General features: G+C 37.7%; 1 protein-coding gene across 2 annotated transcripts in view; it reads right to left on the bottom strand.

Moving 5' to 3' along the window:
• Positions 1-5,212: 5,212 nt before the first annotated feature.
• Positions 5,213-15,365, bottom strand: part of dyrk4 (dual-specificity tyrosine-(Y)-phosphorylation regulated kinase 4) — a 29,530-nt gene continuing 19,377 nt past the window's right edge. The window contains exons 10-14 of one of the 2 annotated variants that reach the window (XM_061970186.2): positions 14,929-15,101; positions 14,786-14,846; positions 11,036-11,165; positions 10,759-10,940; positions 5,213-6,872 (exon numbers count right to left, since the gene is read on the bottom strand). In XM_061970186.2, coding sequence (XP_061826170.1) covers positions 6,616-6,872; positions 10,759-10,940; positions 11,036-11,165; positions 14,786-14,846; positions 14,929-15,101 — 803 coding nt within the window. In that variant the 3' untranslated portion in view covers positions 5,213-6,615. Of the gene's footprint in view, positions 6,876-10,758; positions 10,941-11,035; positions 11,166-14,785; positions 14,847-14,928; positions 15,102-15,365 lie in introns of both variants that reach the window. The other variant, XM_061970185.2, reaches the window with a different exon arrangement.

The following is a 15,365-nucleotide window of genomic DNA, read 5'->3' as shown; positions in this document are numbered from 1 at the left end:
ACTTGCTTTATACATAATATATTTATTTAAATAAAGCATTTTTTTACTCTGTTGACAGCAGTGTTGGCGCTAGGAATTTTCAAAATGGGGTCCCAGGGACCCCATCAAGTCATGAAAATGGGGTACCACAGTAAAATTTTGGGGTCCCACTTTTTTGTAAGCGTTTTGAAAACAAATGATAAATGTTGTTATATCTCACATTCTATATTGTGTTTTGGAAAAAGGTTGTCATAAACGTTACTTCATTCACATTATTATTATTATTAAAAAAAATTATAAAAAAAGAAGTAGAAATGGATGGATGGATGGAAAACAAATTTTTAAAAGTATGTTTTTGGGGTGGAGGAGTCTGATCTGGTGCTAGTTAGCTTGAAGCTAACAGCTAGCCTGTCTCCATCCTGGAACAATGTGGATCCAGCGGGAGATAAAAGTGAAGTTTCCATGGACTCACAAAGACTAAAACAAGTAATTTACTGGAAACTTGACACAGGATGAAGTTAAAAAGGTTGACTTTACACTCACCTTAGTGCAGTGGTTCTTAACCTGGGTTCGATTGAACCCTAGGGGTTCGGTGAGTCGGCCTCAGGGGTTCACCTGACTCATCGTGTAAATAAAAACTTCTCCCTATCGGCGTATTATGGCAGTGACGTGCGGCCTCACCTGCCATCATGGAAAGAAAAAAAATGTAAAAAGAAAAAAAAAAATTAAATTGTTATATGTATTCAGTGATTATACTATAAAGTTATTTTCCATTTAACTTCACCAGTTTTAGATAATTTTTATTCAAAATCACTGAATTTTCACATTTGCCGTTCAAATACTGAGAAGAGACGGTGCGGTGATCAGCAGCCAGTTGAGGCATGTCACTCAGTTGTGCCTCAACATGGATTGCGGACTCGGCTAACTGCTGGCCTGCTGTGCAGTGAGACCGTATTGCTATATGAATTATATTATACATTTCCATAGTTTAGTTAGCTGAGGTATATAATGTACTGTGTATTTTGTCAACAACTGTATGTGTGTAAAGTATTTCTTGTGCTGAGCAATCATAAAACCGCTGCGAAGACGCACTGTGTGAGGCTCGCAGTAATCCCGCCTCCTGGTGCCGGTTAATGCACCCCCCGACGGGAGCGCCACACCAACCAAAGCCCACACCCAAACCCTCCACGTGCAAGACCGAATCCACCCAAAAAAAGTCACTTAACAAGAAGCCAAAAAGTGCAAAAACAACACTGCTCGCGCCGGAGGAGCCGTGAACGACTGCAGGTACACAACATTAGGTACACTTGCAGACTGCAGCACGGATTTCATACTTCATTCATTCACAACTCCTCCAACACGAACACCACTGTTCCCACACTTATAAGTAAAGGTAAGACCATAATAACGTTTTTTTAATTAAATGTGTTTTTTTGTGTGCTACAGTTTGTATGTGTAAAGTTAAAGTTTAGTTAAAGTACCAATGATTGTCACACACACACTAGGTGTGGTGAAATTTGTCCTCTGCATTTGACCCATCCCTTGATCACCCCCTGGGAGGTGAGGGGAGCAGTGGGCAGCAGCGGCGCCGCGCCCGGGAATAATTTTTGGTGATTTAACCCCCAATTCCAACCCTTGATGCTGAGTGCCAAGCAGAGAAGAATGCTGGTATGAGCTTTTAAACACAACCCGTTAACTGCTGCCAATCAAATGGTGAATAAGATACTCTTTAGGGTTCATATGTTTGTAAATCTGACTGTGATGAAGTCAGTGCCTCACCAGCCATCAACCTCACCGCACGTCACTGTATTATGGATAACCCCAAACAATGTTCCCTCTAATTTTCCATCTGATTTGCAAGTGTGTAATTTGTTGTCAGTTCATGCACTGTGTTGGTTTTGTTCTTTGAACAAGGTGATGTTCATGCACGGTTCATTTTGTGCACCAGTAAAAAAACATATAACTTTGTCTTGAATTTGAAAAAAAAAATATATATATATTTTTTACTAAAGAAGGGTTCGATGAATGCGCATATGAAACTGGTGGGGTTCGGTACCTCCAACAAGGTTAAGAACCACTGCATTAGTGTTTACCATCAAGTCTTTCTTTTGACAGCACCTTGCGCTAAACTTGTCCCAGTGCAAACTGAGGAAGTGTTTGTCATTGACCAAACATTTCGGCCAATCAAAATTTACGACCAATGAAAACGCAATAAACGGGGACAAAATGTGACCCGGCAAATATAAACAAAACAAAACACTGGCGGAAAGCAATAATCGAGACAACAAAAAAACAAGCAAGCCGGGCGGTAGGTAAAAAAAAGAAAAAAAGTCCTTTCTGATTTCAATGCTTAAAAAGACACAGAAAGTGCGGTAACGCCAACACTGCTTGACAGTATAAGAAAATAAGTCACACTTATATTCTGTAACTGTGTGGAATGCTAAAACATCCTCTGCTGCGTTTACAATGTCTTCTCCTTTTCCAGGTCACACAAAGTACTCTGTCAATTTAGCAGACGAGCTCTCGCCCTGTAAAGCTGTTTTGTGCTTTGTAGTGTCGATATGGGCTTGTAGATCTTTGGCCCCTTTATTTACCACAGATATATACGTTCCTGCTTTGCACACAGTGCATTCTGCTTCCCATGTGTCACGGCCAGGACGAAAACACGAATACTTTTTCCGCAAATCATCCGTGAAGTTGCATTTACGTTTCGGCATTTCTTGTTTTCATGTCTGTCTCTCCACTCGCTAGCTCTCTCGCTCTCTGTCTCTGCCCCTCCCTCATGAATGTTTCTGCGTGCGCACACCTTCACAGTTTGTTTTGTTTAACCCCTTCTTAACTTAACCCTGGACGTACATTGAAATTACACGCAACCCTAACTCAAAATGCCGGACATTTGAGGCATTTAAGAAACCCCGCCCGGACACCCCCGCAAAAGAGGACATGTCCGGGGAAAAGAGGACGTATGGTCAGCCTATTTAACTGGTAAATGTGCGTATTACTACAACTAGCTCCGCAAGCCAAACCACAAGGCTTAGTGGCCTTGTGGTTAGAGTGTCCGCCCTGAGACTTGGGAGGTTGTGAGTTCAAGTTCAAACCCCGGTCGAGTCATACCAAAGACTATAAAAATGGGACCCTGCCTCCCCGCTTGGCACTCAGCATCAAGGGTTGGAATTGGAGGTTGAATCAGCAAATGATTCCCGAGCGCGGCGCACGCTGCTGCTCACTGCTCCCCTCACCTCCCAGGGGGTGAAAATGGGGATGGGTCAAATGCAGAGGACACATTTCCACAATGTGTGACAATCGTTGGGACTTTAACTTTAACTTTAACATAGCCAATTCGTGAAAGTAATTTTGTATCATAATAATACAGTAGTCCCTCCTTTATTGGTTACAGGCATGACCATCATAAAAAAAAATTCGGAGAAGTAGGAATCATGAATTATAAATCGAATATTTGTATAGCTAGAGTGCAAATTTTTTTTATGACCTTCTAAATACGTTTCTCAACAATATGAGAGCCATCTAGACATGAAAACCTTCCTTTAATCACCTTAACACTCTTTGTGGATGTCATTGTGGCTTGTGCAGCCCTTTGAGACACTCGTGATTTAGGGCTATATAAGTAAACATTGATTGATTGATTGATTTTAATCTAATATAGCACCAGTGTCAAACAGAAGGCCCGGGGGCCAGATCTGGCTTACCACATCATTTTATATGGCCCGTGTATGCCTGGAAATAATGTGTCAAAAAAGTACTTTATCTTTTCTTACCAAATGTATTCCTTTTTTCGATTTTTGACAGAAAAAAAAAAATAAATAAATAAAAATAATATATATATATATATATATATATATATATATATATATATATATATATATATATATATATATATATATATATATATATATATATGTAGTGCATGAAATTGCATACTTTTAATATTATCCAATATTGCAACAAATATTATTATCATACTTTCCAAACTATTTTGTATATTCAAAATAAATACTTTTATGTTGACTTATGATTTTAAAGCAAGAAATCCATCAAATTGTTCACTGTAAAAAATTCAATAGATTTTACAGTGACATTTACTGTGTTTTTTTGTTTGTTACAGCCTATTACTGTAAATTTGAAAAAACTCTACCCGTTTTTTACTGTGAAATGCTGCCGGCTGAGCTACCAGTCTCTTGCCATAAAATTTATGGTTGTTGTTTCTACTGTGTATTACTGAAAATTTATTTTTTTTACGGTAAAAATCTGGCAGCTCAGCTCACAAAAAAACAGTGGTACTGTAATACAGTAATATGTTGTAAAACCACCACAGGTGTACAGTAAAATTCTGGCGACTAACCTGCCATTTTTTCCTAACAAAAACAATGCTACTTGTTTTCTATTTACCGTAATATGTTGTAAAAAGCGCTGTATTTTTTACGGTAAATTCTACTGACCTAGTTACCAGCTTTTAACTGTAAAATGATCTACATCTTTAAAAAAAAAAATATATATATATCCATCCATCCATTTTCTACTGCTTGTCCATATGTATGTATATATATATATATATAAATATATATATGTATATGTATATGTATATGTATGTATATATATATATATATGTATATGTATATATATATATATATATATATATGTATATGTATATATATATATATATATATATATATATATATATATATATATATATATATATATATATAAATAAATAATAAAATGCAAAGGCAAATTCATATTATATTTGTTGTCCCAAGTGGCCCCCCGATGGCAGCCATAACTGCGATGTGGCCCTCAATGAAAACCCGTTTCAAACTAGCAGTTTTAGTGCACTATAGTAATGCTTCCTCAGGCTGAGCCAATCAGTGGCAACAATACTGAACAGCACTCTCTGATTGGTTTGGTCTCCTCTAGTGGCCAATACTACAGTAGTAATGATAGTTTTAGTTTGTTTAGCCATTTTTATGCTTGAAAATGTATAATTTAGCCCCAAAATGTTGAAAAATATACTTTTAAAAATGTGACAACTATTACCTATGAGTAGGAAGAACATATACATTTAATACAAATAATACAAATAATATATTTCCCTGTATCCTGTATTATTAAAAAAATGTTCCGCTAAACGTAGCTATTTTTAATTAGTTTACGCCTCTAAAAATAGTTATGAAGATAAAAAAATGATATAATTCAGTTCCTCGTCGCAGAAATATTAAAAAAAACCCATTTTATTTCAACATTTAAATACATGACAAAGATAAAATGATTCACTTCATATTCATATTGTGTCTTCAATGTTCATTCTTTTAAAATCTCTAATGGCTGTTATGATTGTCACTAAGGACACTAGTGTCAGCTTGAATTCAAACTAATGGCAATGCAGGATGAAAAATAATTGATATAAATACAGATAAATAAGCATATCAGGAGGTCTTTACGGTGGAACAGAGAGTAGGGAGATTCCATATATTACACAACACTAAGAATCCTGCAGTAGTCCAGATGTACGCACACATCAGTAAAGTGCAAGATCTCTAATACTGCAAGGCACAAAACTAAGATTGTCTTTTTGCTTGTTCTTTCTAATGTAAAAATACTGGAAACACAGACATTGAAAATATTTTCATATATAACTCCTCTGTATCTGTAGCACAAATGTATAGGAGACAACAACAGAAATATATATTGTACTTTAACTTCAATACAAATACACACACAGTTTACTAATCATATATGAAACATTTGCTAAAACAAAAAAATACAATTGTTTGCGATCCAGTTAAAAAGGTGCACGCTATCTTATCATGTCTTACCATAAAAATAGTTTTGGCTCAGCTTGTATTGTATACACACTTTTACACTCGGGAAAGCAAATTAATCTAACACATACAATTACATTTCTAACATTTTGAAATATAGCTTTCTGATCTGTTGGGGATTTCAATACTCAGCAAAGACTGCATCCAATAAATAAAAAATAGGTTGAAACAACCTTTTCTGAACATTCTTATGTGGCAAATACATACAAAAATATTACAATTTGTGGACTCTTACATTATCTATTAATCTAATAATGCAATAATTGTACCCACTCGGCATCCATTGCAGCCGATCAACCAGGAGGGTGTTTCCACATCTGCAGCACCTTCCCAAGGGTTCCTTCTTTTTCTCAGTTCGGGCTTTTGAAGTTTTTCCTTGCCCGGATGTGGGCCAGTACAGGGGATGTAATTGTGGTTTGTGAAGCCCTTTGAGGCACTTGTGATTAGGGGCTATATATACATACTGATTGATTGATTGATTGACAACTTATTGAACTGAAGAAAGATCCTTTTTTTGTTTTTTACTAATGATTGATGCAACCTATTCTATACATTCATTTCTAAAATAGTTTTCTCTCACATGTCAACTTAAAAGTGTCGGTGCCCTTTGTACCCTCACACTAGTTGTGGGACGTTCACGCTACACAACATGGCAGTGTTTGTACCAACATGTCACCATCAGCCTGCAGGAAAAGCGTGGCTTGTACCAATTTAGTTCATTTTCCTGAAATGGAACGCAGGTGACAATCTCCACATCCGTGTGAGTTTTCCCATTTCCAGTGAATGCAACATGACTCCCTTACATGGCAGGAGGCAAACAAGGAGACGGCTTTTGGCTGTCCTGAGGCTCTGTGCCCTCTTCCTCCTGAGGTTTGAGGATGATGTGAACGGGCTTCTCTAAACCCGCATCCCGCAGCTTGCAATGCTCGCTTTCGCACACCTCCTCCTCAGCCGAAGCCCCGATGGGCCGCAGGCGCTCAGTGGAGGCGGTGCTTGTGTCAGAACCGTCTCTCTTCAGCTTCTCGTTGTCACAGTTGTCGTCCGAGCTGAGCCTCTCTGCTGTACCGGGGCGAGAAAGAACGTTAGACGGCTGCCTGATGGCAAATCTCTATATGAGAATGTTGTGAAAGTGGAACCTCGATGGTCAGAGGCTTGTATTGTTGGCATCATAACAATCTTAGTAGGGTTTTGTACGATATAAATGTGTCCAACAATAGAGCTTTTCATACTATCCACATGTTGATGACACATTTTTGTTGTGTCCCGCACATTTAACAGCGACAATCGAACGGCCGCATCCCCATCGCAATGCAGCATTCTTGCTCGCGGCTAACTAGTCCTCGCCTCCATGGCGGCAAGTAAGTTTCTTACAAGTATTGTTATCACTGGAGGATGAGGACGACGTAGGACAGGGACATTCTAATAATTTTTTTTGGAGGCAACATTCCCAGAAAGTTAAGGACCGAGGGGCCGGACTTCTCCCTTTACTAATAAGTCCTATTTTGTATATTCCGTAGAAGCAGCGACCTCGACAGAAGATGTTTTTTTTTTTTTTTTTGTCCTGTCCAGCTTCTCAGGCAAATTATATAGTTGATGTAGATGCCCATATCGGCTGTTCAGATTTACTTAACAAAAGAGAAGTGTAGGATACTTCTCTTGTTGCCTTCTTTGTATTTGACTTTATTAAATGTATTTATATTATCATTTGGTGCAGCCGGGCCGGAGCAGGAGGGGATAGAAAGAGAAAAAAAAGAAAGACAGAGGGGGAAATTGTGGGGACAAGAGGGGGATTAGACAGAGAGAAAAAACAACAACAGCAAACACAACAACAACAACAACAGCAACAACAATAGAGCAACATCAGCAAATATGACATGTACAAATATGATGGTAAAAGTAATAGCAAATAAGCAGTTAGCGAGTGAGCATTATTACACTACAAATTGAGCAATACAAATACCAATAGAAATAGCGCTATTGATAATGAACAATACCAATACTTTACCCTTATTATCAACAATACAGTTGTTCAAATGCAACAATACATATACGTAATGATAACTTGAGATACGAAAGAATGCAGAAAAATGGAGGGGAAGAAAGAGAAGCAACCTACCTTAACCTTGTAGATTGTTATAGTAACAATAGGTTAAGCTTTGTCAGTGTGCTATGTGTTATACCCAGTTTACCCTAGGGCAACAACATTAATATATGTTTGATGAAACGTGATTACCGTATGTGCATGAGTGTATGTATGCATATGTACAGAAGATGTTTGATTTTGGTCTATTTATTTTGTCCGTCACATGAGCGCTCTGCTGTTTTTAACCTCTTAAGGCCCAAGCTGTTTGTTTACATGCTTTTTTTTAATTTCTCTTTGCTATTTGGGCTTATTGGACCCTAATTAGAATAAAAACCAAGAATCATCTTTTGATATGATGTACTGAGTCCATAAGTACACAAACGTGTACTTCATGTTTAGTGACATGCTAATTCTTATTTTTACCCTTTTCTTCCCAAATTCCATTGTATGTTATACTCTTCTGACACCACCAGATGGCAGTATAAGTGTCCACATAAGCGGCCATAAGACCCCAATTCAGTAGTGTACACAATTTTGGAAATAAGAGCTAAAAGGTGCTGTCCCCGGATGTGGCCACTAAGCCTTTAGAGCAGGGGTCCCCAAACTTTTTGACTTGGGGGCTGCATTGGGTTAAAACAATATACATATATATATGTATATATATATATATATATATATATATATATAGATTATATTCCTCACGCACTAATTGACTGAAAGAGCGTGCACTTTGCCGATGATGTCACGTTATCGATGGGAAAATGCATTTATAGACAATATGATTTGCCTGAGCGGCTAGGAGACACAGAGAGTAACAAGCAGTAGAAAATGGATTAGAAAGGACAGATTTTAAAAAACAATATAAAAAAAAAAAAATTCAACCTGGGGCTTACCGTGGGCCGGATTTTGTACACTGGTGGGCCGGAACCGGCCCGCGGGCCGTAGTTTGGGGACCCCTGCTTTAGTGGTTTTAAGGTGCTTTTGCAAAAAAGCTAGTCAAAGATCATCTCTATGACAGCAATCTAGTGTTTTTAAAAATGTGAGTCTTTTTTGTTTAACTGAACTCGCCGTCCACCAGTTGAATAGCCCAAATGATTCAAAATAGGGTGCAGCACGGTGCAACAGGGGTTAGATAGGCTCCAGCACCCCCCGCGACCCCGTAAGGGACAAGCGGTAGAAAATGGATGGATGGATTAAAAAGAGGGCACCTAAAATGGATCTTTGAAGAATATCACTAGTATAACTAAAGACATTGATTAAATGACTACTGACTGCATATGAAGTAAACAGGCTACAGCAACACCTTAGTTACATAAATTATATTATGAAAAACAATTGTAACTGCCATAAAGGAGAGGACTTAAAGGTGTGCCTTGAGGAACGCCTCAGTCATGAATCACAAGTTTGGACCCTAGTGTTTGCTAACAAGATTAAATGTCAATGCAAAGATCTGCCAAGTGTTTACAGTGTTCCAAGTTCCTCTATACAACAGGAGCACTCTTGTTTTTTTGGAAATTTGCTTTAAAAATATTTGTCTCTCAAGTTTTGAATTGAATCCTTGTCCTGACTTGGCCCATGGGCCGCCAGTTGAATAGCCCTGTTGTAGGAGGTTATAGGACGACTTGCTAACCGCTAAGCTAGAGCTACTGAATGTAAACAGAGATGGACGGTTCGATACAAATATCGACAGTAATGATACCAAGTATAGTATCAGTACATGGTTGATACAGTGACTTGATCAATATTTTGTCGTTTTTGTTATTGTTTACAAACTCAGACAATAAGTCGGTGGACACAGGAGGAATTTAATGGCAAAACCAAAGTATTTAAATCATATTTTTTGTTTAGTTTGTTGCACTATTGACTTTATTTTGCTCAACATATTGTATGTAATAAAAGGGAATAAGGAAATAATTTAAATATATAATTGCTATTGTCACAATGCCATCCTGTGTTGTTATCTGATTATAATTGTGATTAGAATGACTTGAAAATTTAAAGTACCAGTATCAGCATTGGCATGTCCAATACTGCCCCTGTAACTACTTGGTATTGGATTAATACGCAAATTTGTAGTATCACCCACAACTAATGTTAAATATCCAAACAACAGAAGAATGAGTGATAATCACTGAATGGAGAACTGGGGGTGGGATTAAATAAATTATCTTCTTCCCACTCCCTTTCAGGCAAAACTGGACAATTATGCACTATATTAATTTATATTATTATGTTTTGTCAACTTGTACTTCTTTATGTCATTGCCTGATATAAATAAATAAATGAAAAATAAAAAAATAATTAAAAAAATAATTAAATTTGAATACAAGTGTGAATAGAACCAGGTTACAACATAAAGTAACCAGATATTAAAAGTAAATTATTAAGTAGATTTATATAAGTTTTGAGAAAATAATACAACAGGAAATGGAAATATTTTTCAGCATACATCAACAGCCAAATTAGGAGCCTTTGTCAGCTGTTTGAAATAATTATATGTAATTTATATTCCAAATAATATATTGTAATATACATATTGTTATCGCAGGAGGTTGTAATATACACCGCAATATAGATTTGAAGACATATTGCTGTCTGTTATACAAGTGTAAAAATAAGCTTACCACTGTAGTATTTGGACGTCTTTAATGATGAACGAGAAAACGAAGGTGGTGTCAAAACTTTGTTTTAAGTGTAAAAAGATGTCAGCCATTGAAACAAAAAAATCTTTACCTTGTTTTTAACAAGTGACGACGACTACCTAGAGTTAATAGTTTTAACGAAGGTCTCATAAGGTTCGTTTCAGTGTTTGTTTGACTTTAGAGGTTCCACTTTGGAGTGTTTATGAATATTACTCACCAGATTTGCCATGAGCTTGTTGGCTGTAATCCTGTTCACCGTTGCTCCTTGTAGTGCTCACATTGGCAGTCTGCTTCTTCACTGATGGTTTAGTTCTGGGCCTCACCTTGTTGAAATTCCCCTCCAGGATCCAGTCATGCTGTAAACCCTCAATGGGCGTCATCCGTTTGGTTGGATCCCAGCTAAAAGGAAACAATACATGAATACAGTCACCATGCAGTGGTTGTTACTTTGTATTTGTTCCCACATAAAATCAGAAGAAAGAGAGGGAACTTACGTGAGGCAGCGTTTGATGAAGTCCAAAAATAAAACGTCATTTGTTTTCAGTGTGGTTGGCAAGTCCTTGGAATTTGGTCTTCGTTTTTTCCCCTTGCTGTTGGTGGTGTTTCTGGGATTCCCTTTTGAGTCTGTACACAAACACAACAATGCTATAATTATCAATCAATCAATCAATGTTTACTTATGTAGCCCTAAATCACGAGTGTCTCAAAGGGCTGCACAAGCCACAACGACATTAGACTTGCCTGTGGCTCCAATGAACCGTGAGAGTTTTTCTGGAGCCTTTTACACGGCATAGAGTACATATTTGAATACTTAGAAGTTCAATAGGGGGTGGGTGGATTGATTCAATAATCGATAGCATTGATACCAAGATATGTGGTGATCCGCCACAAATACATCTGAACGGCCACAGAGAGATTTGGGGCTAGTTTTTACGCCCTTAATCATGAAGACATAATGGAACTGTCTGATTGTAGCTTGTCGTTACAACTACGTACAGTAGATGGCATTCTAACGACGCTTCTTAAAGGGGAATTGCACTTTTTAAAAATGTTGCCTATTGTTCACAATCATTATGAGAGACAAGAAGACAGAAGTTGTTTTTTTTCACTTTCTTTCTATTGTTTTATTATCATATTATTATTTATAGCTAGTATTTAGACTCAAATGTCACAGTAAACACTTTAAAATCCGACCAAAACATCTGGTCTTACTCGCTAGCATTACCTTATAGCTAGAGATGGACATAACTTTGTTTTCTAACAATGGAAAGGAAGAGATTGAGTGTAAAAAACAGCGCTGAGAAAAAGTGGATGATATTCCTTGAATCCAACACTTCACTGAGTGTGTAGTCAACTTGTAAGTAAGTAAGTAAGTCGATTTTATGTATAAAGCGCTTTTCACAGATAAAATCACAAAGCGCTGTACAAAACATAGGTAAAGTAAAACAACAATTCAATTTAAAACAACAGGGGCAACATCATAAAAAGGATACAAAGGTGATTAAAAATGATAGTTAAAAGGTGCATTAACTAAAAGCTTTACTAAAAAGAGAAGTTTTCAAATGTTTCTTAAAAGTTTCAACACTGTCAAGATCACGGAGGGACTGGTGCAAATTGTTCCAGAGTCCGGGAGCTATAGCCTGGAATGCCAGGTCTCCACGGGTTATAAAACAAGTTTTCGGGATCTTTAGAAGACCCTGGCCTGAAGACTGGAGGCTGCGCCCAGAGGAGTAGGGGCATAACAAGTCAGTGATGTACTGAGGGGCCCCACCATGCAATGCACAGAATGTCAGGACTAAAATTTTAAACTCAAGGAATTTAACTGGAAGCCAATGAAGACTGGATAAAATGGGGGTAATATGGGCTGTTCTGGGTGCACCGGTCAAAAGTCTGGCAGCCACATTTTCTACCGTCTGAAGTCTCTTTAGCGTTGACTTGTTGAAAAGGTTGAAGAGAGAATTGCAATAGTTAATACGAGACGAAATGAACGTGTGAATGATCATTTCGAGATCAATTTTGACAACAAATTTCTCACTTTAGAAATATTTCTGAGATGATAAAAACAGTTTTTGGTCGGTTGACGACAGTGACCTTCCAAAGACATTGACTGATCCAACACTTGGTGAAGAAACTCAAGCGTATCACTGCTAGTCTGCATCATACTGAAGCAGAATGAGTTTAATGTCATCCAAGTGAAGTGAAGTAAATTGCATTTATATAGCGCTTTTCTCTAGTGACTCAAAATGTTTTACACAGTGAAACCCATTATCTAAGTTACATTTAAACCAGTGTGGGTGGCACTCGGAGCAGGTGGGTAAAAGGACACAACGGCAGTGACTCGGTTGGCGGAAGCGGGAATTGAACCCAGAATAGCAAAATCCCAGAACCCTCAGATTGCTAGCACGGCCGCTCTCCCAACTGAGCCACGCCGCCCCTTGAACATAAATGAAATACTCCTAATTTTTTTGTAACACTACTTTATAAAACTGCTGTAGTTTTTTGTAGGACATTCTATTGTATTGTTTTTCTTACAATATTTCTTGTAGAGCGGCCGTGCCAGCAACTTGAGGGTTCCAGGTTCGATCCCCTCTTCCACCATCCTAGTCACTGCCCTTGTGTCCTTGGGCAAGACACTTTACCCACCTGCTCCCACAGTGCCACCCACACTGGTTTAAATGTAACTTAGATAATGGGTTTCACTATGTAAAGCGCTTTGAGTCACTAGAGAAAAACGCTATTATATATAATTCACGTCACCTCATGACATGTTAAAACTGTGCTGTTTTGGGGGGGCGGGCAAGCATCAAATAAACTGATTTCAATTCATTTCAATGGGCGACATTGATTTGAGATAGAAGTGTTTTGAGTTAAGAGCTCTGTCACAGAACCAATTTGTAAGTCGAGGTACTTTTTTGTTCAGTTAAAATCTTAGTCCACAATCTTCGTTCAATGAATGTTCTGCAATTTGTCGTCCCCAAAGTAAGAACTGAACTGGGCAAGAAAACATTTAGGTTTTCAGCACCGAAGGCTTGGAATAACCTACAATCGAACTGAACTGGGCAATAAAGCATTTACGTTTTTAGCACCGAAGGCTTGGAATAACCTACAATCGAATCGTCAACTTCAAACCCTTGTTACATTAAATGAGTTTAAAGCTTCTGTGAAAGGATTGCAGTCTACCTTGTCTGTATGCACATGTGTTATGTGAGCAAGTTTTAATGTTGTAAATGTGATGTTTTATGTGTTGTTTACTGTTTTAAATGTAACCTTGCTGCTGCCCTCTTGGCCAGGTCTCCCTTGGAAAAGAGATCTTTGATGTCAATGAGATTTTACCTGGTTAAATAAAGGCTAAAAAAAAAAAAAATATATATATATATATATATATATATATGTATATATATATATATATATATATGTCTTAATAAGGTTATCCAAAAAATAGTGCTCGATACCGTAGTAGAGCGCAATATATGTATGTGTGGGGAAAAAAATCACAAGACTATTTCATCTCTACAGGCCTGTTTCATGAGGGGGGGTACCCTCAATCGTCAGGAGAAAATCTCCTGACGATTGAGGGTACCCCCCCTCATGAAACAGGCCTGTAGAGATGAAATAGTCTTGTGATTTTTTCCCCCACACATACATATATATATATATATATGTATATAGTCCTGTGTTTACAATCATGACCAACAAATTAAAAGCAAAATCACCTAACGATCCTAAAAAAATCTTAAGTTAAAAGTATTCGGCCTTGTTGTTATTGTAAATAATGTAAATAATTGTAAATAATGTAAATAATTCAATGTGATGATCTTGTGTGATGACTGTATTATGATGATAGTATATATCTGATAGTATATATCTCTATCATGAATCAATTTAAGTGGACCCCGACTTAAACAAGTTGAAAAACTTATTCGGGTGTTACCATTTAATGGTCAATTGTACGGAATATGTACTTCACTGTGCAACCTACTAATAAAAGTCTCAATCAATCAATCAAACTTACTTGCTCTCAGAACAACATCAAAATTTGCAGTATTGCCTTACCTAAAATTCAAAACATTAACCTTTCTTTGTGCACCCCCCCTCTAAATTCCCTAAGACAATCAAAATGTTATATTCCCTTATAATCAAGTAGACCGGGTCCAAACTGACCAAATATGGTCAACACTTTATCCACAGCAGCCAATGACTGGCACAAACAGGTTGAAGCAAATCAGCAGAAGATGAGTTCTTACCAAAGAACAACCTCCTCCTTGAAGCAGACTGAACAAAATCACTGGGAGGCATCCCAAGAACCTGCAAACAAAACAAAAAAAATGTACCGAATAAGCGTATGTGAAATGTTAATGAACAGTTGAGTGTTTCATCACATCCACACCTCCATGATACAAGCTATCTGCTCCACTTCGCTCTCCCCAGGGAAGAGAGGGTATCCGGTGTAGAGCTCAGCCAGGATGCAGCCCAGACTCCACATGTCAATGGCCATGCTGTAGGGGTGACCCAGGATGACCTCTGGGGAGCGGTAGAAGCGGCTCTGGATGTAGGTGTACACTACAGGCCATACACAAGCGGTGAGGTGAGACTTAAGGGTCTTGCAAGTTTGACAATAATAACAATTGCAATCAATGCATGCAAACAGTAAGCCAATGCAATATGTTTTCACCCACTTTTTTTTAGTATGCCATCTCCTTTAAGGTACGGCCAAACATTGCGAGTAACAAACTACGGTAGTCAGTTTGCACGTGTATTAATCAGCGGGCTTAAATGCTCAAAAAAGGGATCCGATGTGTAGGGGAATCAGTTTGTTTAATGTTG

The sequence above is a fragment of the Nerophis lumbriciformis genome, linkage group LG10, assembly GCF_033978685.3.
Source record: "Nerophis lumbriciformis linkage group LG10, RoL_Nlum_v2.1, whole genome shotgun sequence".
In the NCBI taxonomy this organism is placed as follows: domain Eukaryota; kingdom Metazoa; phylum Chordata; class Actinopteri; order Syngnathiformes; family Syngnathidae; genus Nerophis; species Nerophis lumbriciformis.
Note: the sequence above shows the minus strand (reverse complement) of the source record. Positions and strands in the feature narration are given on the sequence as shown.